Below are 26947 nucleotides of genomic sequence, written 5' to 3'. Positions count from 1 at the left end.
CAAGATATGTTGTAAAGATAAGGTAGATATCGGGCCTCAGCTTCTGGTACCTCCCCCACAAAGCGTCAAAGTTTTAATAAACAAAACGATCAAGAAATTGGAAATAAGCATCTTCTTCAAATTTTACTAACACAAGATCTGCTGTAAAAATGGTACGTATCGGCGTACTCCTTCTAGTACTTCCCCCAAAAAGGGTTCAGAGTTTTGAAAAACAAAAGGGTCATAAAACGCGGAATACGCATCAAACTCTCTTCAAATGTCACAGATCAAAACAATTTTGCTAAGATATGTTGTGAAGCTGACAGATATCTGCCGACCCCTTCTGGTAACTCACCCACAAAGGGTCACAATTTCCAATACTTGTCATAACTTGCGAAACAAGTCGGCGATTCTATATAGCTTGCTATATCTAAATATTTATCTTACCAAGAAAATCTGACATGAATACGTAATTTATCGGAATTTATGATTCCGTATAAAATTTTATAAAAATTTTCGATTTCCTTTAAATTTTGCACATACCAATATATCTGGTACCTTAAGCGAAATAGTCCAAATGTGGCACATTGTAATATATATATATATATATATATATATATATATATATATATATATATATATATATATATATATATATATATATATATATATATATATATATACCATATATATATATATCAGACTTAGGACAGATACGAATTGGTCAATATTGGCCAACTGCTGCGGAACCTCCCCCATAAAGGGTCAACAGTTAGAATAATCATAACTCTAGGCTGGGGGTATACATATGTCGACAATACCGACTGATGCTATTTAAATTGTTTTATAGTCATTTAATTTCTTGTTGGCGCTACCGAAGAAAAGGATCTTACTACAAGCAATTAGTTATTTTCTACTCCGCACAATTACTTCAAACGAAAAATTTTAATAAACAATAGAAAAGTTTGTTGGGATTTAATCTATCCCAAAAAAAGGCAATTAATGCTTCAAACGAAACTTGCCGATTACCCATAATATTTGAAAATGTTGTAAATGATCATTAGCACATCATTTTGTTGTAAAGTTCAAAATACAACATAAAACGTACACACACATGCACAACAAAATAACCGAAGAAGAAAGCAATACGTTTTATTGGATCTATTGATTTGCCAATGAAGATCTCTGCGAACATGGAAAAGTGTGAAGCAACATTTTCTGTGTGTTCACATTAAATTATCTATTTTGTAAGGACAAAACTACATTCAAGGATGCCACGAAGACTTTCATTTCAAGCACACAAAAAACTAAAAAAATGTTTTATTTTAAAACTTAACAAGTTTGTACATTCTTTTGCAATGTTTTGTTCATGTCTCCCCAAAAGAAAAGCAAAATCGAGAATAAAAAAAAATAAACCCAAACACTTGGCAACCAAATAAAAGTTCTGTTTACTTTTAAGTTGAAACTTTTCATTAAAACTCTTTTCAAATGTTTGGCGTTGTTGTTGCTGTTTGTTTTTGTGAGAGGGGAGAAATCCATGAGTTTATAGATAGATGTGTGTGCATGTTTCTTTTTGTGGCCAACATAAAAAAGGACTTTTAAACCAAGAAAAAGTCCACCTTATTCATACAAGCTTAGCAAACCATGCTATTATTACAAGGGTAACACGTTTGGCCCCCACCCTCTTTTTCGGTATGAGAGCAGCAGTTCGATAAGTTTATTGAACAGCTGCAAACATGTGTGACAAGTGTGTGTCCTTGTATAAGTGAAAAACGTATTAGAATGATATTGATACGTATGTGAAAGGAATTTAGCTACAGTGGATGCCGGGGAATAGGAATTAAGAAATATTGAGATTGTTTTATGATGTCCAGTTCCCGCCTGGTGTATAACTGTAATGTACACCTATCTTGCTGATACACATGATAACATTCAAAGGAGTATCCGTTTTGGTCTAAACTTGGTACATAACCATATTTTGATGAAGCTTAAATCGGGTTTAAATTTCTCACCCACAAGGGCTCTGATTTTGCAATAATGAGTATTTTAAAAATTAATAAAAAATATCCGAAAATTACCCGAAATGGGTCCTTCTAACCACATAGTTACACTTCTTTCAGGATAAGGCCAGATTAGATTTGCGATTTTTAAAGTTTTTTATTCATGTTGTTTCTGGCCAATAAATTACGATTTACTTGTCAAAAACTGCAGTTTTTCAGGAGTACTTTCAATGTCCCCCATTCCAAATATTAATGTCTTCCTGGCAAAATTTGTCGCATTTTCACGAAGTTTTTCAAGGTCGTCCCAAAAAATCTTTTTTTTATGAATATTTTGCAAGAAAATCATGGTTTGCATGAAAAATTTGGTTAATATATTTTTGAATTCCCAGGCAAAATTTTTTTAGGGCCCATTATGTATTTAGTCTTAACAATTCACAAAGGGCCTAAAATATTTTGTTTAATACTTCGAAAAAATTTATTTAGAATTATTCAATTTGATACAGCCTTTCGTTTTCAATTTCAAAATGTCAACACCGAAAATAGCTGAAAACCGCAGAAACACATGTAATCAGGTGTTATACGAGGGTTATAGGAAAACACGGATCCATAAGGATAATTTTTCCAAGGATAATTTCCTCTTGCTAAGAACTCAAATAAACACAATTTTCCGAAATTTGGAAAAAAATATGGCTAAAATGTAAAAAATGTTTGAAATGGGGTTGATGAGGCCCATCACGTGGACCGACATATGATCCGTATTTTGAACAAATGATTCTATATTTAACCCATAGGCCTGCAACAAATTGAAAAACTATATACTACATTTTTCGAAGTATAGAAGGCCCTTTGTTTATGATTAAGGCTATATATAATGGACCCAATTTAATTATGGTCTTGGAGCGCACATTTTTTGAAAATAAGTTATGACTAAAAATCGTGGCCTTTTTATACCCTCCAACAAAAAAAGTATGGAGGGTATATTAAGTTCGTCATTCTGTTTGTAACTCATCGAAATAATCATTTTAGACCCAACAAAGTATATATATTCTTGATCAGCGTAAAATTCTAAGACGATGTAGCCCTGTCCGTCCGTCTGTTGTAATCACGCTACAGTCTAAACGAATTAGGATAGGAAGCTAAAATTTTGCACAGATCTCTCTTTTGTCTGCAGGCAGGTCAAGTTCGAAGATGGGGTATATCGGTCCACGATATCGTATAGCCCCCATATAACGGTACCCCCGATATTCGGTATTTTGATGATGTTAGCCACACTTTTCAATGGAATGGTCTTAAAATCCACACAAGTAGTTCCTTGTGAGTACTAAACCCCCTCTGAGAGAATTGTCTATACACGTCCACGATATCGTATAGCCCTCATATAACGGTACCCCCCGATATTCGGTATTTTTATGATTTTATCCACATTTTTTATCAGAATTGTCTGAAAATCCACACAAGGAGTTCCTTGTACCTTATACCTCGACAGAGAATTATCTATATAGGTCCACGATATCGTATACCCTTATATAACGGTACCCCCGATATTCGGTATTTTGATGATTTTCGGTATTTTGATGATTTTAGCTATATATTTCAAAGGTATTCTCTGAAAATCCACACAAGCAGTTCCTTGTGAGTACTTCACCCCCAGACATAGATTTGTCTATATAGGTCAACAATACCGTATATCAACCCATATATCGGCACCTTCCGATATTAGGTATTTTAAAGATTTTAACAGAATTTTCAATGGATTTTATTTTTTTGAATATTTTCTAATTCGTTCCAAATGGTGGAGGGTATTCAAAGTTCGGCCCGGCCGAACTTACTGCTTTTTTACTTGTTAAATTTAGAATTTTTAGCTATAGTTTAAAAACTACTGGAAAAAGTTCTTAGTTTTCTTTTCTAGGTTCCTTTTCTAAAAGTTGCGATTTAAGAAGGTCCCCATGACAAAAAGTGTTTATGTTTTAGAAAATATTTTTATGGACCTAATACCAGGTTCTTAAGGAACAAAATAAAACTATCAAGCATGGTCAAATAACGTGATTTATAGGAACTTATTGATAAAAATCTTCTTTAAACTATTTTTGTAAGGAATGCCAAGAAAAACTAATAATTTTTGAGAAATCTTTTAAGATTTATTGTTCAAATACTTTTATTTTTATTTTATTTTTAAAAATAATTCTTTGAAGGTTCCATATCGAAACAAATGTTGTTAATGCCTTCTTTCGAAAAATCGTGAATTATTTAATTTTTTGCTAGAATACTCACTGTATGTACTCGGAAAATTAAGGATATGGATATTATAACAGACAAAATCAACTTACATGGTTATGCTACTTCGTTCAGGTTGAACGAAAGCATAACAAGTGGAGAAAGATGTAAATGTTTATAAGTGCGGTTGTAAGATTTAGAAGACTTTCCAAAAGAATTTTAGTTTTATTTAATTCTTTGTTTCCTCTTCTATTGAGCTTACGATCTCGTCACTTGGGTAAAAAATGTTTTTTGTCATAGAAGTTATTTTTTAAAATAACTTCTGGGGAGAATATCCCAGACAAAAACAAGGGAATTGGTGAGGATTGGTGGCTCTTTCCGAAACCTAGGTATTCCCTGCCTTACCCCTTGGTAAACATTACCATCGTTCTCCACTAATAAACAAACGTTGTTTTTATAAAAACAACAATAAAGGGATAAGCCTGACCATTTTGCAACAACAAAATACTACGGTATCCCGAACAAACAAGCCACACTGTTCTATTGATAATATATAACTCTAAAAATGTCATGAGTAGATATCCATATTTTTAGCTTTCCACTTTTTTGGGAACCTTCAATGATCAGACATCGCAGAGAGTAAAATTCCCTCAAAAAGCTGTTACTCCCAGCAAAGTTTGTTGTCACTGTTCTATGTGTGTCAACTATGTCAAAACGCATCCACCTGTAAATCCAATGTACTTAAACCCATACAACCGCACACACACACATCCACACACAATTCTCCCCCTTAGGTTCGCATACGTGTATTGTGTACGGGTTTGTTTTTTTATTTTTTTCACCAAGATACAAATATCCAAAAAGCTTTTGTCAACTCATGCATGTTTACGTTTCAAAACTTAAAACTTAACCTGGAAAAATTTCAAATTAAAAACAGAGAAGGATAACAGCTGAAATGGAAAAAGTTTAAATGAAGTGTTGAACACTCGGGTTAATACGTGTGTTCATAAAAATTTAAATAAGGGGAGCGGAGAGGAGAGACAAAGAACAACCCACATGTCATTTATGTCATATGGTTTATATGTTTGAGTAGGTGTATGTTTTTGTCGTTGTGCATAAATTGCTCAAACACACACACATCCACACTTTAACCATAGGGACAGGAAACAGGAAGGATACATACATCAAGAGGTGTTAATAATCATGCCAGGTATGCATATTTTCCTATTACCATTTTTATGCGAATGAATATCCATCAACAAATTTAATTGACACATTTACGCAACAATACATTCAATTATCGGATTTGTTTTTCAGTTGTCAACGCCCGGCAATGCATTGCCTCCACTCTCTCTCCCCCTTCCCAAAAAATTACATTGTGCCACCATCATGAATGATATGCTATGCTGGTTCGATATGCTAATATAAATGTTGGTGACCATATCTATGTAGGTGTGTGTGTGTGTACTCATGTATGTGTATGACTTTGTATTATAAATAAAGTAAATATAATTTAAATATTTGCCGAACATGCGAAATATACAAAAACAAAATTGTTGCGAATTACATTACAAGGACACTGGCCGATTGAAGCGCATTGCCTTAGTTTGCTATTCATGAAATTGAAAAACACGTCAATTATTGGCAACTGGTTAAAGTGAGTGAATTTTATTATAAAAATTTTGGGAAATTTTATGCAGTTTTTATTTTTGGGGTAAAATGGGTTAGATCGCAATTCGATTATTTATATTTGCAGGAAAAATTTAATTATTTGTATCATTAAAATGGCAGGCGTGGGCGAAGCGTGGATTTGTTTATGAATAGTTGATTTGAGCAATGAATATTGAAGAAATAATGATTGAATTTGGAAATTTGGCTTAGAGATATTTTATAGTTTGTTCTAAAATACAGGGAGAGATGAAAAAAACTGCAACCAACTTCAGACTGCTGTTTTTTCTAAGCCACACGTCCGACAGCTGTTAAAATAATTCCTGTGACAGCTCATTATATTGTTTACAAGCGTACAAACGCATTTTGGCGAGAATTTTCCCGGAAAAAAGGTATTCGTAATGGAATTCAAGCGAGATAGTGTGATTTCTTCCGTGTCGCAGTGGCCGGTAAATGGCTCGTCAGCTTAACATATCACAATATTCCATTCGGCAAATATTGAAAAGTGAGCTTGGGGTAAAGCCATTGAAATTCCAAAAAGTGCGAGAACTTACACCCCAACAGAAAGAGCTAAAGAGTTGCTTCGCTTGGCCGAAAGTGGCGAACTGCCGAATTTTGGTTTGGGTTTCTCCGATAAGAAAACATTCGTTGTCCAGCTGTTTGTAATCAAACAAAATGATCGTGTTCAAAGAGATCAGCTGAAAACGTACAGCTTCGGTTGGCCACCAGAACTCAAGCGCCGGCCATGGCGATGGTGTGGGCCGCCATAACAGCCGATGGTCGCTCTCCGCTCGTATTTATCGACCGTGGCATCAGAATAAATGGCGAATATTATCGCGAAAATATTTTGGAGGGCGTATTAAAACCTCAGGCACGCAAATATTTCAGGCAGCGTGTGACGGTTTCATTGGCCGTTTGAAGGCCGTAATTCGTACCAAATGTGACCAATTCGAACAAATCTAAACTTATTCTAAAATTTGATGCTATTTCCGCAAAAATTTTTTTGCTTACATTCAATGAAATGTAAAAAATGTAAAAATTATGGCGTTTGACCTTGTTGCAGTTTTTTTATTTCACCCTGTATGGGGAGTAACCCTTATATGGGGGACTATGCGAAGACGTGGACATGTTTATGCAATTTTTGTTATAGGCCATTACGATATTCAAATACGAAATTTGAAACAGTGCAGGCGAAAAAAATCGCTAAAATTATCAAAATAGCGAATGTAGAGAGGTACTGTTATATGAGGGCTCTACGAAGACGTGGACATGTATAGGTGATTTTTTGTCACAGATGGCATTATTAATTAAGAACTTCAAATAGGAAATTTGAAACAATTCCTTTAAATAATATCGCTAAGATCATCAAAATACCGAATATAGGAGGTCCTGTTGTATGGGATCTATAGGCAGGCGTAGACTGTAGCACCTATTACGAACTTACGATATAAAATTTTAAACAATTCCATTGGGTAATGTCGAAGAAATCATCAAAATACAGAATATAGGGAGATTCCGTTATATGGGGGCTATACGAAGACGTGGACCTGTATAAGCAATTTTCTGTCATCGGATATAGCACCCAAATTCCAAATTTAAATTATTTCTGGTGAAAAGTGTGTCAAAAATCATCAACATATCTACTATAAATGGGGGTACAGTTATATGGGGACCACACCTAAAACTCAACCTATTTTGAGAGTTCAAAGCAAGTACGTTTTTTCATATTGGGAATGCCCTTCATCATTTGGAAAGTAGCACGAATAATTATTTTATTTTGGCCAAAATCATCAAAATATAGAATATTGAGAGAAACCGGTCAATAGGAAAACATGAACCTATGTAGGCAATATTCTGCCACTGGTGATATAACCCATTAATAAAAATTTGGCTTAAATCATCAAAATATCGGAGGTCAGGAGGTATCGCTATATATATGGGCCAGCAGAAAAAATGGACCTATCCGAACGATCTTCCATAAATATAAACGGAATAACAAATTTTATACATATACCCTCCGTAGTGCCATAGAGGTTATAAAATATCTATTTCTATTAAAATATGAAGGCAGTTTCAGCTTGACACATTAATACTAGACAGTATTGATTGTCGCATAAATATAATACATAGCAAACTTATATTTCATATAATGTAAATTTCCCAATTCTCTTCAAAGAATATAACTAATTTCAAGTTCAATCTCTTGGTATGTCCCTCGAAAAGGGTATTAATTAGCAAGTGATCAACTGCTGTCGAAACACCGACTGAAACTTTGAATATTGTTATTAGGTATTGTCCCATTATGCATTTGTTTGCCGTTGCCAGCCCTATCCCAAAACCTGCAAAAAAATTTAAAAATTTTGCAAGATTTAAAATATTTTTCCTTTTTTTGTACTGGAACACATACATAAAAAGAATTAATTTATTCACATTAAATATGGTATGATTCCCAAGAAAAAACTCATTGTCCTCTTCTTTCCAAAAAAAAAATCATATTTTAGTCTACCACAAAAATGCTGGACTTCAAATTCACAAAACAATATTCTATGGCTTTCTCGTTAAGCTCTTCAGTTGTTAATTTCAAACTGAAAATGAATTTCATTGGAAATATATAATTTTGTTTTCAAAGCATTTCACTTCATTTGATGGAAATGCCAGCTATCATTTTCTGTTGCCATAGAATTATAAGCATGAGACTGTTCTGGTCAATTAAAAATAATTTGATTAGACACAGTATTTCGGAATAAAATATTATTCTTTTTAAATACGGTATGAATATTGTGTTATCTTCGAACTATTTTTAATAATCTCTATTAAATATAACTATTGCATGACACTGTGCCATATCGCGTTTTTTTATCAGTACACTTTTTTACCTTTTCCATGTACGATCAGATAATCTCAACCTTTGCCATTTCTATTGTTTTGGAATTGTTTTCATTTTTCTGTTATTATTTCAGTCGCTTAATTGTGTTGCAGGTGATTGGGCATAGCGTAAAACTACGCTAATTAAAAAATTAGAAAAAAATGGAAGTCAATATTGGTATGAGAACAAAAATTCGATTGGGTGGAAGGTAGGTAGTTCTTAATTTTTTCATATTGCATTTAAAAACTATAATTGCAGATTTATTACCAACAAAATCCGGCAATTTCAATCCGACACCCGAGAAACGTGCACAGCCAGTACGGCATATGGTTCAGTCAAAGGCCTTAAACGTTTGAATGTCTACAAAGAACATGGCTATTATTTCAGTTTTGAGGGAATACCATTTGCCAAACCTCCGATAAATGAATTGCGATTTCGAGCACCCCAACCCCCCGAACCCTGGCAGGGGGTGCTTGATTGTACCAAAGGCAAAGCGAAACCTATTCAATATAATTTTTTAGCCAAATGGATTGAGGGTTCAGAGGATTGTTTGTATTTAAATGTCTATTGTAAGAAGGTATGTAATTCAATGGGTATTTTTTTAAATTCTTTAAATATAATTGTTTTTGTTTATAGCTGGAAAGTGACAAACCATTGCCGGTAATGGTTTGGATTTATGGTGGTGGCTATCAGGTGGGAGAAGCCTCAAGAGACTTGTATTCGCCAGATTATTTTATGCAAAAAGATGTTATTGTGGTTACATTTAACTACCGATTGGGTGTATTAGGTGAGTATTATCTGTAAATTAACAAGTAGGTTGACGAGTGGTTGGATGATTCTCAAAACGTCGGAGATGAGGGGACCTTCATTCTATGGATATGGGGAGAGTTCTTCACGAGAAGGAGACATTCTTTAAACCGTTTGCATAATCGCTGACCATCAAATTCCATATCTATTTAGCCATGCCAGTCTGACTGTCTGACAGTCTGTCTGTTTTAATCACAATAAACCAATATTTAAGATAGAGATTAAAATTGTCTTAGAATATCTGATATAGTCTCCCGTAAAAAAAAACAATAAAGGTAGTTCAAAAGTTGGACGGGGCCGACTATATGATACCCTACACCACTCTGCGAATTTAATACAGCTCCCGTATCAAAAAAGTTTTTATTGGAAATTTATTTTTATTGGGAACTATTAACCTTATTTGAATGCGTATTATGGCTTTAGAGTTGTCACAATTTGGGAACTATATCCAACTCTGAATCGATTTTCTACAAACTTATTTTCTACTAACCAAAAACATTGCTGTGTAGTGCATGATATGACTTCGATTAGAATTATATAAAAAATTATTATTTAAGCAATAGAAATTCTAGAGTTTCGTCAAATGGAAAAATTCGATTGAATATGAAAAAATCGATTACATATATGGTGGACAATAGCCGTAAATTCGGATTAAGATGTATATCGAAGATAAGGATAAATCTGAAACGATCTCGATAAAATTTGGTAAATTGTCGTACTTGCTTCCAGGCTGAATTCCGTCGGAAGTGCAAAAATTCAATCCATTTGGGCTGATATTAGCCATTTGGTACAAAATAAACCTGAAATCGGATAAACTGAACCGATCTCCCGCATCATTTTTCGCTGTAATATGCCAATTAGGATTTTAATTGAATTTCTGTTCCAAAATCTGTAGGAATCTAATATTCTTGTAACTGTTTTCCATATTTTTTTTTTCATAAAGGAATATCGGTTATAGTGGTAAAAATTTTCGCATTCTTGAAGTTCTCGAACAGACCAATAGGTAGACATTTAATATAAGACCCACATATTGGCACGGTCCGATTTTAGAGGTTTTATGTTCCTAGCCATCTCTCAGCAAAATTGCTATATACTGAAATTTTGAAATCATGCTCGCAAAAATGGCTCATTGGAAAGGTCTACAAAGAATTCCATTCTCCAAGTATTAGAATTTTTAAGGTCCAAGTAGAAATGGTTTACAATAACAATAATCATATTTTATTTCCTTGAGTAAAAAGGTTTTCCTTCTCTTTCTTACAGGTTTCCTCTGTTTGGATGATCCGGAGCTGAATATCCCCGGTAATGCCGGGTTAAAAGATCAAGTCATGGCTTTGAAATGGGTCAAAGAAAACATACACAATTTCAATGGAGATCCCGAAAATATTACAGTTTTTGGTGAAAGTGCCGGTGCGGGGTCGACACAATTTATGATGATGACGCCACAGACGAAGGGTCTCTTTCACAAGGCAATTATGCAATCTGGTTCGGTACTGTGTCCTTGGTCATTTACAGAGCATCATGATTGGGGTTATAAATTTGCCTGCTACATTGGCTATGAGGGAGAAAATAACGACCGACAAGTTTATGAGTTCCTGCAACAGCAAAATGCCAAGAAGTTGGCCTTTAAGGATTTAGATATGATGACCAAAGAGGAAATATGGAATAATTTAATTGTTCTCATACGCCCGGTTATAGAGCCATATCAAACTGAGCAATGTGTGGTGGATAAGCCCTTGAAGGAATTCTTAGCCACAGGTTGGGGTAATGAAATACCCTTGCTAATTGGTGGCAACTCATTTGAAGGACTATTGCATTTTGCCACTGTCCAGAAATATCCATTTTTATACCCTACAACACTATGTGTTGGGGGTATTATAAGTTTGATTGGGCCAGAATTTATGTAACACCTCGAAATATTGGTTTCCCATATAGGAAAGTATATATGGATCTTCCTAGCTCGCCGAGCTGAGTCGATCTAGCTATGTATGTCCGTCCGTCCGTCTGTCCGTCTGTCCGTCTGTCCGTCTGTCCATGTTAATTTGTAATCACTCTACAGGTCGCAATTATGGCCCGATCTTCACGAAATTTAAAATGTAGGTGGGGTTAATGTCAGAATAGAACCCTATTTCTTTTGGAGATGATCGCCAAAGGTTTAGGGGTTGAAATGGACCAAATACTGAAAAAATGTCGGATTTTGCAGTAGCTATACAGACCGCAATTATAGACCAATCGACGCGGAATTTCGCATGTAGCTAGAGTTTAGGGCGGGGAAGAAGCCTACCAATTTGGGTGGTCATCGGATAATATTTAGCGTCTAAAATAGACCATATCTTTTTTGTTGAAAAAATTCAAAATTTTTCATTAAACCGCGAATATTTTAAATCCCGGCGAAATCACAAAGCCATGACAAGGTTACTTCTGATCTTTACATTGATGTTAAGATCCAACAAATCGAATATATAGCAAAATATGTGTGATATATATGTCTATTAAAGAAGATATGCTTGAAAGATCTCTTATATGTCGAGAACGGCTGAACTGATTTCGACAGTTCTCATTAATTCAGAATGGCCTCTTGGCAGGAAAGAAAAAACGTCTAAAAAAATCGCATAAAAATATCTCTCTAAAGATGAAAATATTGATTTTGTAAAATTTTCTCATATTTTTTCAATTTTTTTCATATTTTTGGCATATTTTCATTTTGAATTAAACATTTGGTAATATTTCTACAGCTAACAAAACTAAGTAGTTAGAATATCAAGATATCATATACAGATCGCATTTATGGCCCGATCCTTACGATATTTTGCATAGGGATAAAATGAGGGTCAGAATAGAAGCCTACTCTTTTTGGAGATGATCGCCATATATTTAGCGGTTGAAATGGACCAACAAAACTTCAAAATTGTCAGCAGGTCGTAATTATCGCCCGATCCTCACGCACATTTGAATGGGTGTTACCGGACATTGCAAAAGCCAAGCAGTTTTGGATGGCCATCCAAAAATATTCAATGTGTGAAATAGTTTGCCAACTTTTGTAGACAAAATAAGAAAATGTCCATTCCAGTGACTTTTTGGAGAATTCACAAATACTGGAAAGACGCACTTCTGACTATTTCGTTAACGCCGATTTCGTTGAAGAATTTAGTCAAATGTCTGTATCTCATATAGATGCGTTTCAGTCAAAAACCAATAATAAATGTTAATCTTTTGCCACTTCTGAGAGACTATAGGTTTGGGAAATATTGGTTTCAGATCTAGGAAGACCATTTACGTGCAACATCTACAAATAAATTGGAAATGAGCAAATTAGTTTAAGTTGCTATTATTCGAAAATTAGAGAACGAAATCTGATGGTTTTCTTTTATTATTTGCCACAATATCTTGTGGAATTCTTTCGAGTATCTCGCCTATATACACTGTATCGTTTATTGTAGTGTTGTAGGGTATTCAACGGTCGGCCCCGCTCGACTGTAGCCTTTGCTTACTTGTTAATAGATGAATTAAGTGATTTCCAGAATCTAATACCAGACGATGTGAAATCATCTGCGAGTTTCAGTGCGGAAACCAAAGAAAAAGCTTTACTCTTAAGGGATGTGTACTTCGGCGGTACCCAACCAACTTTTGCTGGGAATTTCTTTCAATTCTTAAATCTTCTGGGTCACAGATCGTTTTGGCATGGCATTTTGAGAACGCTGAAGGGGCGTATGAAGTACGCGAGTAATTCTCCAACCTACTGTTATTATTTTGATGTCGACTCTGAATCGTTTAATCAATTCCGCTGGGCAACCTGTGGCCCCTCCATACGTGGCACATCACATGCTGATGATTTGTCGTATTTATTTTATAGTGCCATAACTGAAAAAATCAGTACCGATAGTAGGGAGTACAAAACCATTGAACGTATGATTGGCATGTGGTATAATTTCGCACTGGCATCGAATCCAAATTGTAAGGAAATTCAGGGCGTAAAATGGGAACCCATTAGCGGGGCAGATGAAGTAATAAAATGCTTGGCCATAAGTGATGATGTCGAATTTAAAGATCTGCCGCTGTATAAGAAACTCATTGTGTGGGATCTGTTTTATAAAGAGGATGAATTAATTTAAGGAGATTATTTAAGGAATTAGGAGAATAATTGATGCAAAAAATAAATACACAAGTATAATTAAAATAAAAAAATATATTAAAAAATGCTTAGTAATAATTTATATTGATAGCTGAAAATATTTATTTATATTCAGAATACCTCATTGGAGAAACATTTTACCATTGTCATGGGATATGGGGATATTAAATTCAAATATCCCATGCCCATGGCCACATGCGATGATAACTTAAATCATACTTATATAAATTTTTTTCCGAAAAAGTGGACCGATATGACCTTATTCTGAAGGGTGTATTAAGGCCTTGGGCACGCAAACATTTTGGCCGCAGGCCTTGGACATTCCAACAGCGTTCAGCACCATCGCACTCAGCACGCGTCTCTCAAGAATGGCTACAAAATGTGCTTCCTCACTTCATTTCCAGTGCACAATGGCCACCAAAAACTCCGGATACCAATCTGTTGGCCTATTATGTCTGGAGTATTTTGGAAAGCAAGGTTGGCACTAAAAAATACCAAAGTATCGATCACCACAAGCAAGCGCTTCGCCGGGAATGTAACATTCGGGCTGCGTATGACCGACATTTTTTGCTTTCATTATGGCGTTTGACTTTGTTGCAGTTTTTTTTCTCACCCTATATATACTTCTTGGGGTCAGCAATGAATATTACGTGCCTCATGTTTTTAATTTCTTTCAAAGTGTTGTTAAATTTTCGAACTTTTGTTCTTTGTTTTCTGACAGTTTTCAACTGTGTATGAGCTTCCGGTTATTTCCTTTAGTGTATTAGGTACAAGATTTGACCCACGAACACCACTAGTTCTCGTTTTGAGTCGTTGGTGTCTGGTCTAAATAGATCATATGGATGTTTAAAGTTTTAATTTTTCCACCATTCTGAAAAAACTTTGAAAATTTCAAAAAAAAAAATCCTTCGAAAAATATCGCTCATATGAAGACCTTTATATGGGGTCAATACAAAGACGTGGTGCTGGATAATTATTTTTTTTGCGATAGGCTGTAGCAACGTTTCCGAACTTCAAATACGAAATTTGATGCAATTCCATTGAATAATGTCGCTAATATCATCAAAATACCGAATAAAGGGACGTACCGTTGTATGGGGGCTATACTAAGACGTAGACCTGCATAGACAATTTTCCGTCCCAGGTTGTAGTATTTATTACGAACTTCAAATACGAAATTTGACACAATTCCGGTTAATAATAATGTCGCGAAAATCCTGGAAATACATAATATCTCGGGGTAGCGTTCTATGGGTGCTATACTAAAACGTAGACCTATATAGACTATTATCTTCCAAGGGGTAAAGTACTCAGAGGGAACTCTTTGTGTGAATTTTAAGACTATTCCATTTAAAAGTGTCGCAAAAATCAGCAAATTACCTAATATCGGAAGGTACAGTTATATGGGAGCTATTCGATATCGTGGACCTATATAAACAATTCTTATTCAGGGGGTAAATTAGTCAAGAACAACTCCTTTTGTAGAATTTCAGACAATTCTATAGAAAAATCTGGTTAAAATCATCAAAATACTGAATATCGAGGGTTACCCTTATATGGGGGCTATACAATATCGTGGACCGATGTAGTCCATCTTTGAACTTGGCCTACCTGCAGACAAAAGACTTATCCGTGTAAAATATTAGCTTCCTATCCTAATTCGTTTTGACTCTAACGTTATTAAAATAGACGGGTCGTCTTAGAATTTTACGCTGATCAAGAATATATACACTTTGTTAGGTATAAAATTATTATTTCGATGAGTTACAAACGGAATGACTAACTTAGTATGACCTCCATGCTATCTTTGGTGGAGGGTATGAAAAGGGAAAAAGCTTAATTTTACTCCAATAAATGTTACCTATATATGTGGTATCTAATAATTGTAACTGTACTCAGTTCAATAATTTAACATGGCAAACAAAAAACTGAAGCATACTTTGAGGCGGAAGTGAATTCGTCTACGATAAATTGTACAACAAGCTAAGTAATAAAAAATCTGGTATAAAAATTCGATAAATATCTGATAGCATGCTAATTTGTAAATTTTGCAGGTCCAATTGTTAAACAGAAAAGCATTGAATAATATCGAAAAGTTATATGTAACAAAACTCAGGTTTTTGAAAACCTTCATAAGTACCTCACAAAGAAAATATAAAATCATAAAAAATATAAATTATTTTAAATACCTTAACATCAGACTAATTTAAGCTTCTGCTTCAGACAAATTTAAGCTTCTGTATATATTATTGTACACACATACGGCAGAAATAAGATTTTATCTTTCCAGTTGTAGTTGTAGATAAATATTGTAAATCAACTATTTTTATACACCGACTGGACAGAGTCACAATCCAAAGGAGTTACCACTGACAGACTGGGTACCACTTTAATTTTTTCCTAATTTTGTTAACGATTTCAATAACTAATTGTCTGAAACAAACGCCTGTTATGGACTCCATGAACGACGATGCATCATCATAAAAATAAATGATGCTCGCATTCAATGTTTTATAAATTTATTTATATCACTTTCCAGAGTTGTTATTATTGTTGCTGTTGCTTATAAACGAATCCAATATTTATGCTTTGATTTTGTTACTTAATCCTTTGAATGGATTTCTGCAGAGGCGAATGGAATGCAAAAAAAAAAACCGAATGGAGGAACCTTAACATTAAATCACAAGATACTTTATACAATTGAGACTTTTTCATCATGACAGCTGTCATCATTGTTGTCATACAGCAGTGGAACCCAGGCAAGAACAAAAAACCGAAATAAATAATATACCAACAAAAAAGCAATGGCAACCACAACGACAGTGGCTGCGTCATGTTCAACACCGCCACCACACTGGATTCCAGCATCAGCAGCAGCAGCAGCCAGCAACAGCCACCAATGGCAGCGCAACATGTAACAGTGACACATCTATGAATTACTACTCCATTGTGCCATTGCTCCAGTGTTCCAGAGTGCACCCGTTTGCTGAGTGATGACATTGATGCTGGTGTTAGTGGTGGCAGCATCACCAACACCACGACCAGAAACAGCAAAGCAATGAAATGTATTTCACCACCAAAAGAACGAAAGAAATATGGCAACAAACAAAAACATTAAATGAAGATATAAATTAAATGAAAAGAAAAGTATAAAACGGAATGAAACGAAACGTCACAGCAACTCTGAACTCTCAACACTCGACTCAATTTCCGAGGCGAGAAGCAACACAATTCGGATGTGCACAATGGGAAAATTGAGGCCAATGGAAATTTTTAATAAAAGCTATGAATCATTTTGACACTTTGAGGAGAGGACTCGAAGAAGTGGTAAGCAGGATTTTCAAAAATTACAACGATAAACAAAGCAGAACTGACTAGAAAAATAGCGGAAAATATGATAAATTTGTCGATAATAAAAATAGTTTTTTTTACCATTCACCATGCAATGGAGGTTATATGAAATTTGTCATCGCGTATGCAGCATCTCGAATTATTTGAGTATAGAGATTTGAAATTTGTCACAAAGGTTTGTATTATATGCAGGCTGATTGGTATTGGAAATGGGTTATATTGGCCCACGTTAGGTATAGCCCCCAACCCTTCCGATTTTTGGTCTTTTGCGATTTAATACACTTTTTTAAAGCATTTATCGACTATTTTGTATTCTAAGTTCCTAATGGGTTTTTAGCTAGGTTCGAAGAACTTTGTATATGATCAAGTTTTTCTATAACGCTCATATAACGGCACGTTTTTTTCACGATTTTTATTTTTTTCTAATGTTGGAGGGAATTGTGAGATCGGCCCGGATGAACATAAGGTATATTAATTGTTATAAACCAAAATTGGTGGAATTCCATTTCCATTTCCCATTTCCAACCGGATCCTGAATCATCCATTTCCAAGAGAGTTGACCTGTAGAAATTGGAGCTATACCTCATATACATCGCCAATATAGGTCATCTCTTAACATAGCTCGATTACAAGAAATATATGCTTCTGGGCCGACCTCGGAAAAACTCGCTCGAACTCGAATAAAAAGTGAGACCCGCTCAAAGTTGAGTTCTACTCCTGGGAGTAGAACAGACAAAACGAGCAAACCCGAATAAGGGCGAGTAGGCTTTTGCCCGTTTTAGAGTGGGAGAAAAATTCGTTCGAAACTAACATACAGAGTGCGATCAAAAACTGCAACAAAATCAAACGCCATAATTTTTAATTTTTTTAAAATGTTATTGAATGAAAGCAAAAAATGTCGTAAATAGCATCAAATTTTAGAATAAGTTTAAATTCGTTCGAATCGGTCACCATTGGCACGAATTATGGCCTTCTAATGTCCAATGAAACCGTCACACGCTGTTTGAATGTTGCTCTGCGATAGTTTGGTTCATTCCCGGCGAAGCGCTTGCTTGAGGTGATCGACACTTTGGTATTTTTTAATGCCAACCTTGCTTTCCAAAATACTCCAGACACAATAGTCCAACGGATTGGTATACGGAGATCTTGATGGCCTTTGTGCGCGGGAAATGAAGCGAGGAACCTCATTTTGTAACCATTCTTGGGTGGCGCGTACTGAGTGAGATAGGGCTGAGTCCTGGTGGAAGGTCAGGGTCTGCGGCCAAAATGTTTGCGTGCCCATGGCTTTAATACACCCTCCAGAATATTTTCGCGATAATATTCGGCATTAATTCTGATGCCACGGTTCATTAATACGAGCGGAGAGCGACTATTGGCTGTTATGGCGGCCCACACCATCACCATGGCCGGCGCTTGAGTTCTGGTGGCCAATCGAAGGTGCACATTTTCAGCTGACCTCTTTGGCAAGTAAAGACAATTATTTTGTTTGTTTACAAACAGCTGGACAGCGAATTTTTTCTCACCGGAGAAAACCAAATTCGGCAGTTCACCACTTTCGGCCAAGCGAAGTAACTCTTTAGCTCTTTTGAGTCTATTTTCTTTCTGTTGCGGTATAAGTTCTTGCACTCTTTGGAATTTCAATGGCTTTACCCCGAGCTCACTATTTAATATTTGCCCAATGAAATATTGCGATATGTTTTTTACTTTTCGATCTAATTCTTCTGATGTTGCTATTTTCTTCCGTCCACTTCTTAGACGTTGGGCTATACTGCAAGTATCCCGATTTATTCACATTTAAATGTTGGAGTGAAGTGGCTTAAATTCGAGTAAATAGTGAAACTTTCTCGAAACTGAGCGGATGACGTCCAGGAAGTACAAAAAACAAAACGAGCAAAACTCTATTTTTCGGTTTCGATCGAATAAGGGCGAACATGCTTTGTTCATTTTAGAATGGGAGCAAATACGAGCAGATTCTACTCTTTTTGAGCACTCCTTTAGTTTTTGTAATACTGTTGTGCTTTTTCTATGTGTATTTTTTCTGCAGAACGTACACACCCCTCTTTCCCCTCTGCTCATCTACTCTATTAGAGCAAACTCTATATATTGCCCTATTTTGAAGGTGCCGACACCCACTCTTATTTTTTAAACAACAGTGACTCGGGAGCGCTGCCACAAAAAGAGAGTGAAGAGAGAGAGAGAGAGAGAGAAAAGAGAGTGAAAAGTAGACTCTGTAGAAAGCTCTCACTTTTCGAGCAATCCTGCTCGTGAGTAAGTTTCACTCCCGAATGAAAACGACCAAATCTGTGCTATGCTTCTGGGCAAAATACTATTAATCTAACTTCGTTTCGCATACAGTGGAAACCCCACCCACTGTGCTGCCCTGTGCCACTATGACATTCCGTGGCCTGTCGGCTTGCCTCAAGACGACGACTGGCAAACAGACGACGGTAAGATGTTCTCCTCACACAAAGTGATGAGCCAAAAGGAAATGACGAAAAATATGAAAAAGTTGTACTAATAAATATGTTAAAGTAACTTTTTATGTTGATATATTGCGGCGTCGTTTCCTCCCGTTTTTGCTTATGCGTGCGTCCTTCCGGTTCGCTTATTTCCTACGGCGGATACAGAACATTTCATCAGACATATGATGGATGGGTTCGTATTTGGTTAAATTAAAATCAACTTAGCGTAGACTTGGGCAATTCTTCAAGGCAAATAGAAAACGTAATATTACGAAAAGGGGGCGAGGGGGTACAACATGATGAACAGCGCAATATGGGGTCACTAATTTGATTAACATTGGCAAATTAATGGAAATTTGGAATAAATAATATATGCTCAAGGCTATGGCCTTCAATACACACATTGTCATCAGTTGTCAAGCTCCAATGATGTAGGGGAGGTGAGAGGGAGCTCTTCAACACTGACATTTGTTTGAATAAATAAAGGATGTGTACACCATGATGTTGAAGCTTCCAGCAATTTGACAAACCATTTCTCCCACATTTGTCGCACCAACGCCAGTGTTGCAATTACATTGCGAAGTTATTTGACCAGCACATCTACCCACACATACACACATTCACTCCTACCTACTTCAAGGCTCAAATTGATTAGCAACAGACTACTGAATGTCAGCTCATGGGCCACAGCCAGCCTATGAAGCTGGCATCAGCATCAAAATTTGCCCGTTCTAAGTGTTGCTGGTCTCGGTCCAGAAGGCACCCGGGCCAATAGTGTCTCCGGCATATTTACATTTAATCAAAAGCCCAACATGCGCCGTTCGTTGTCGTACCCAAAGTGCATAAATATGGAAGTGATTGTAAAACATGACCCCATTTTTGCAATTCGCAATTTTGTTCAGTCGTTCGTATTATTCGTTGTTGTTTCTTCTTTTTTGTGTTTTGCTATCTTTCTGGTTCGTGTTTCTAGTTGTCTGGACTAGAATGCGATTTGAATGTGAGAGCAATGCAATGTAAGTACAACAATCACTATGTATGAAGACTCAGTATCTGTGATGATAAAAAAAAAACTGAAATACAAAACAAACAAAAGATGTCGAGGAAGACGATGGCGAATATATCGTGTCTGTTACAGAGTTACCGAAAATCTGCTGCTAATTTAAATTTATTGATGCCACATGCTTTAGCAAGTGTGGCAATGGTGATGTGACAATCTGAGAGGAGGAACAAAAATTTGGTAGTGGTTTGATATTGAAACCGGTTATGATATAAACCAGTAAGGAAAGCTCAAAAGTCGGGCGGGGCCGACTATATGATACCCTCCACCACTATGCATATTTAGTAGAGCTCTCGTAAAAAGGTTTATACAGGGTATTTCAGAGCTCTATGAGATATTTGGTGCAAAATCAAAATCTATCTAATTCTATCGTGCATTTTACGAACTATAGCTATCTCTGAACCGGGTTTCTCCAAATTTTACGTACTAGCTTCTAGACTGGTGATTTGGGCTGATATTGACCATTTAGTGCATATTTAACCTGAAATCGGATGAAGATATATATGAGAGCTATATCCAAATCTGAACCGATTTCGATAAAATTTAAAACAGCTATTCCTGTGCTCCATCTAATACCTGGTACCAAATATCACGGTTGTGGAGTGAATATTTCGAATGTATGGGACTAAAACTCTAAATCGGATGAAACATATATATGGTTGCTGTATCTATATCTGAACCGATTTTCACTAAATTTGATATACTTGCTTCTAGGCTGAATTTGGTCCGATGAACTAAAATTCAGTCCATTTGGACTTATATCGGCCATTTGGTGCACAATTAACCCGAAATCGGATGAAGATATATATGGGAGCTATATCCAAATCTGAACCGATTTCGATAAAATTACAAGCAGCTATTTCTGGGCTGTATCTTATATCTGGTACCGAATATCATTCTTGTGGAGTGCATATTACGAATGTGAGAGGCTTAAACACCAAATCGGATGAAAGATATATATGGGAGCTATAGCTATATCTGAACCGATTTTCTCCAAATTTGATATACTTGCTTCTAGGCCGAACTCGGTTGGGTGTGCCAAAATTCAGGTTATTTGGACTGATAGTGGACATTTGGTGCACATTTAACCCGAAATCGGATGAAGATATATATGGGAGCTATAGCTGTTTCTGAACCGATTTTCTCCAAATTTGTTGTATTTGCTTTAAGGCTAATCTCGGTCACATGTGCCAAAATTCGGGCCATTTGGGCTGATATTGGCCATTTGGTGGTCAATTAACCCGAAATCGGATGAAGATATATACGGGAGCTATATCCAAATCTGAACCGATTTCGATAAAATTTAAAACAGCTATTTCTGTGCTCCATCTAATACCTGGTACCAAATATCACGGTTGTGGAGTGCATATTACGAATGTGAGAGGCTTAAACACCAAATCGGATGAAAGATATATATGGGAGCTATAGCTATATCTGAACCGATTTTCTCCAAATTTGATATACTTGCTTCTAGGCCGAACTCGGTTGGGTGTGCCAAAATTCAGGTTATTTGGACTGATAGTGGACATTTGGTGCACATTTAACCCGAAATCGGATGAAGATATATATGGGAGCTATAGCTGTTTCTGAACCGATTTTCTCCAAATTTGTTGTATTTGCTTTAAGGCTAATCTCGGTCACATGTGCCAAAATTCGGGCCATTTGGGCTGATATTGGCCATTTGGTGGTCAATTAACCCGAAATCGGATGAAGATATATACGGGAGCTATATCCAAATCTGAACCGATTTCGATAAAATTTAAAACAACTATTTCTGTGCTCCATCTAATACCTGGTACCAAATATCACGGTTGTGGAGTGCATATTACGAATGTGAGAGGCTTAAACACCAAATCGGATGAAAGATATATATGGGAGCTATAGCTATATCTGAACCGATTTTCTCCAAATTTGATATACTTGCTTCTAGGCCGAACTCGGTTGGGTGTGCCAAAATTCAGGTAATTTGGACTGATAGTGGACATTTGGTGCACATTTAACCCGAAATCGGATGAAGATATATATGGGAGCTATATCTAAATTTGATCCGATTCTCACCAATTTCAATAGGGTTCGTCCTTGGGCCAAAAAAATATTGTTTGGAAAATTTCATCTCAATCGGATAATAAATGCGACCTGCATTTTGTTCACAAGAATACATGGACAGACGGACGGACGGACGGACGGACGGACGGACGGACGGACAGACGGACTGACATGCATAAATCGACTCAGAAAGTGATTCTATGAAGGTTCTCAAAAGTAACTATGGGTCTATCTCGTTTCCTTCTCCATGTTACAAACAAATGCACAAAGACATAATACCCTTACCACTATGTGGTGTAGGGTATAAAAAGTAAGACACCCCTTTCACAATTAGGGAATGAGAACATGTGGAGATATATCCAATTTCTGCCGTTCCCAATTATTTTCCCAATACAGTTTTTGCGAGCTATCAAAACTCACTGACAAATGTTTTTAAAGTGTTCAAAACTCCAAATTTGTGGTGGCACCGAAAATACAGATATGCGGGCCTATGCGAACGATATTAGTAATCATGGACCCATATATTTTTAAAAAAGGGTACATTATCCATTAGAAGCTCCATACATCAAATTTGAAAAAAATTCCATTGAGTCATCCTTTTTTTGGGGAAGGTGACAAAAGGAGATGACCAATATATATCCAATTTTCTCCACAGATCAAAAATGTTGGAATGGGTGAAATTTCAAGAGAATCTGGAGCTCATTTCGGATTTTATTAAAAATTTTGACCCTCTGTGGGAGAGGAAACATGAGCATATATTCCATCTTACACCTGATTTTGTGTTGATAGGAATATTGGCATATGGAATCGGATGCTCATTTCTCATTTTATGAGTTTCATGACTTTGTGGGCAGGTACCGGGAAGAGCGGACCAATATATTCCATCTTCGCACCAGAAATTGTGATCTCCTTGTGAGAGAAATCGAATGCATATTTTCCGTTTTTGACCATTCGATTTGCACAAAATCGAATCGAATCCTTTCTTGTTTTATACGGTCACTTATTTTCTGTGAAAATTTTGACTTTTTGTAGGGGAGGTACCAGAAGGAAAGGACCTATGTTGCTTTTCTCCAAATTCAATCTAAGTTTGGCAATAATATAACGATAAACTAAGTATAGACCAAATCGGATCCTCCTTTAGAGGGCTATCAGTTAGCACCAGCCAGACAGACTGATGTACATCCCTAGATCGACTCTAAATGTCCGGAAACGGATTTGGTCCAAAGAGACATTAGAGTAAAAAACCATTATATCGATGAGGCACGTTTTTGCCGTATATATACCCTTAAATACCCTCTGTAGCCATATGGCTGAGGTTATAAATTGCGAATGGATTTTATAGCAAGTCTATGTATGAAATTATCTGACGGGGGTTAGGTACCTATTACTGGATCTAAATACCATGTTTTAAACATTTCTGTTGAAAATTTCGAAAACCGTTTCTAAAAAACGAATATGGAGAGGATCATTTATATAGAGGTTATACGAAGACTAGGCCAAACAATATTTTGCTAGAGTCGATCGTACCCATAATGAGCTTTAAATACCAACATTTAATCCCTTCATCGCAGCCAGATGCCGCTCGTGCACAATCAGCTCACTGGCAGCTCGTTGTAACCCGATCATCGCAACCTACGGCCCGATAGTAGATCCAAGGTTCTTCAGACGGCCTAACCCTCTTGTTGTCTGTAACCTGCTTATTGTCAGCTACTCGTTCCAACCTGACTTTCGTTTTATAGAAGGTTGAACGACCGAACCAGTGCGTAACCCGCTCATCGCAGCTTCGAGCACTCTTATCTGTAAGTTCTATATAATTCAACACTATCTCCAAGATGACCACTATTTTCAAGCCAAAGTTTAGCTTGATCGACACCGAATCATCCCATGCATAAGCCCTCAACGTGAAAAATATATCTATATCTCAATCTCCACACACATATATTATATTGATTCGATTTTTCAAACTCCTGTTATTACTTAAGGTTTATGGGTCCACGGGTTGACCCTGGAGACCACAAAGCTTACCCCTGCCTAAGATAAAAACTCTCGTTATATTGTCTTGAAAATATTTAAAATATTCATAGCATTTTCTTAAGAATACAGGACGATCTTTCCTAATTAGAAGATTCCATTTTGGGAGTAGGTCTCACGTCATATAAAATAGCTTTCAATTCACTAATTCCACGGGTCAAACATATCATTCTGTGCTATGGACCCGGTTCCCATCAAATTCGACGATACATTAATCACCCTTCGGGGTTGAAATATTTGTTTCCATGTAACTGCCGCGTACAATTTCAGCTGTTGGTTTTTGTCACAATTTTGGCAGTGTTCACTCGTGTGTGTGTGTGTGTCGGGTAACTGTGTCATCACACAATGTTTGAATGTACGTTTGTGTGCGTGTTTTGAATTTAACTAGCAAGCTGCAACACAGCCATCCATGGGACATGGGGCTGATATATTTCTGGTGTTCTTCTGGATTCTGTTTTGCTTTGCCTCTGCTCTGCTCTGTTGTAAGTCAAACAAATTTATGGCAACCGAACTGCATTGACAGAACAAAAAACTCCCAAAAGTCGAGAAATAGAAATGTATAGGACAGCAGACCAAAAATAAAATGTGAATATTAGCAGAGAAAAAAGAAATATAATAATGTGGAAAGAAGCCCGAAACTGGGGCAAGGAACGAAACAACGCAAAATACAAAACACACATTTAAATGTGTAATTTTGGAATTACAAAAGTTCTTGGGGACTTAACTTAAATATCGCATAAAGGCGACTTATTTCATAAAATGGCTTAAAAATATGACGACTACTTGTACTCACTTCCCGGTAATCTTCTGTTAATGGGATAATATTGTGTCCCCCCAATATCAGTTACCCTAAATTGTTTTACCAAAATTGAGGAACACCACCACCACAACACCACCAACTCAGTTAACATTCTTGGCAATCTGCATTCGGATCCCCTTTTTCTCTGTTGAAGTGAATTTCCCCCAGTTTTGCATTGAGGAAAAACGCTGCCGTTTGCCTGCAACTGGAAGTATGCCAATAATATGTGATGTGATTTAATTGCTTGGAAATTATATCGCAGAAACATGGGCAGAAGAAATAAAAAAGGGAAGATTTGCAAAAAAGCGATAAAAACCAGAAATATGTTTATGATTTAGAGACGTTTGTCGTTTATGTTTTACCAGTTGAAAAGTTTAGAAAAAAAAATAGCGATTGTAAGATCTTGTTAAAGTAAATATGAGTTTTAGTTTTTACTGAAGTGAACAAATGAACATTGGCAAAAAAAATATTTAAATATTCCGCCAACGGAAGTATTTGCAGATATACTGGAAGTATATACAGGATGAGATGCAAAACTGCAACCAAATTTAGACAATTTAGACTCTCATTTCTAAGTCACTCGTCCGACAGCTTTAAAAATTATTACAGTGACAGCTCATTATATTGTTTATAAGCGTACAAAAGCATTTTGGTGAGAATTTTCAAGAAAATTTCCCGTTATTCATGATGGAATTCAAGCGTGATAGTTTGATTTCGTTATATTTGGCTGGAAACCCACAAGTGACTATCCTTAGAGCACTCCAGAATTTCAATGTGAATAAATCTTTTGTGTCTCGTACCATCGCTCGTTACCGAGACTGTTAGCGTAGACCGACGTCAAGGAAGTGGACGGAAGAAAACAGCAACATCAATGGTTCGAAAAGTAAAGAAGCGACTTGAACGAAACTCGCGTCGCAGTGGCCGAAATGGCTCGTGAGCTGAACATATCGTAATATTCCATTCTGCAAATGTTGACAAATGAGCTCAGGGTAAGGCCATTGAAATTCCAAAAAGTGCAAGAACTTACACCGCAACGGAAAGAAAACAAAAGACTCAAAACAGCTAAAGACTTGCTACGCTTGGCAAAAATTGGTGAACTGCCGAATTTGGAATAAGAAAATCTGGACATTCGTTGTCAAGCAGTTTGTAAACAAAAAAAAAAAAAAAAAAAAATTATCGTGTTTACTTGCCGAAGATGTCAGCTGAAAATGTGCATCTTCGCTTGGTCGCCAGAACTCAAGCGCCGGCCATAGTAATGGTGTGGGCCGACAAAAAAGCCGAAGGTCGCTCTCCGCTCGTAATTATCAATCAGAATAAATTAATGGCATTAGAATAAATGCCGAATATTATCGCGAAAATATTCTGGAGGGTGTATTAAAGCCTTGGGCATGCAAACATTCTGGCCGCAGACCTTGGACATTCCTACAGGACTCAGCACCATCGCACTCAGCCCGCGCCACCCAAGAATGGTTACAAAATGAGGTTCCTCGCTTCATTTCCAGCGCACTATTGTCACCAAAATCTCCGGATACCAATGC

General features: G+C 36.4%; 2 protein-coding genes across 2 annotated transcripts; both read left to right on the top strand.

Annotated features, from left to right (window-relative positions):
• Positions 1–8815: 8815 nt before the first annotated feature.
• On the top strand, positions 8816–11460 carry LOC101895121 (esterase B1-like). The gene is made up of 4 exons (XM_011296962.3): positions 8816–8935; positions 8986–9304; positions 9364–9514; positions 10795–11460. Exons 1-4 carry the CDS (start codon positions 8889–8891, stop codon positions 11436–11438), a joined length of 1161 nt encoding a protein of 386 aa, XP_011295264.2. The 5' UTR covers positions 8816–8888; the 3' UTR covers positions 11439–11460.
• A 1517-nt stretch (positions 11461–12977) lies between these two features.
• Positions 12978–13709, top strand: LOC131800616 (esterase B1-like; the record flags this gene model as incomplete). The annotated part of the gene is made up of 1 exon (XM_059118088.1): positions 12978–13709. A coding segment is annotated over one exon (666 nt), but the record flags the coding sequence as incomplete, so codon positions are not given.
• Positions 13710–26947: the final 13238 nt, after the last annotated feature.

The sequence above is a fragment of the Musca domestica genome, unplaced genomic scaffold (assembly GCF_030504385.1).
Source record: "Musca domestica strain aabys unplaced genomic scaffold, Musca_domestica.polishedcontigs.V.1.1 12, whole genome shotgun sequence".
Lineage (NCBI taxonomy): Eukaryota > Metazoa > Arthropoda > Insecta > Diptera > Muscidae > Musca > Musca domestica.
The sequence above is the reverse complement of the archived record's forward strand: the minus strand, read 5'-3'. Positions and strand labels throughout refer to the sequence as shown.

What these genes read in the sequence shown, in the direction of transcription:
- LOC101895121 (XM_011296962.3), top strand. Translation starts at nt 8,889, where the DNA reads ATGGAAGTCAATATTGGTATGAGAACAAAAATTCGATTGGGTGGAAG. An exon ending in AAAATTCGATTGGGTGGAAG is followed by an intron (nt 8,936 to 8,985) that starts GTAGGTAGTTCT and finishes CTATAATTGCAG; the next exon opens with ATTTATTACCAACAAAATCC. An exon ending in CTACCGATTGGGTGTATTAG is followed by an intron (nt 9,515 to 10,794) that starts GTGAGTATTATC and finishes TCTTTCTTACAG; the next exon opens with GTTTCCTCTGTTTGGATGAT.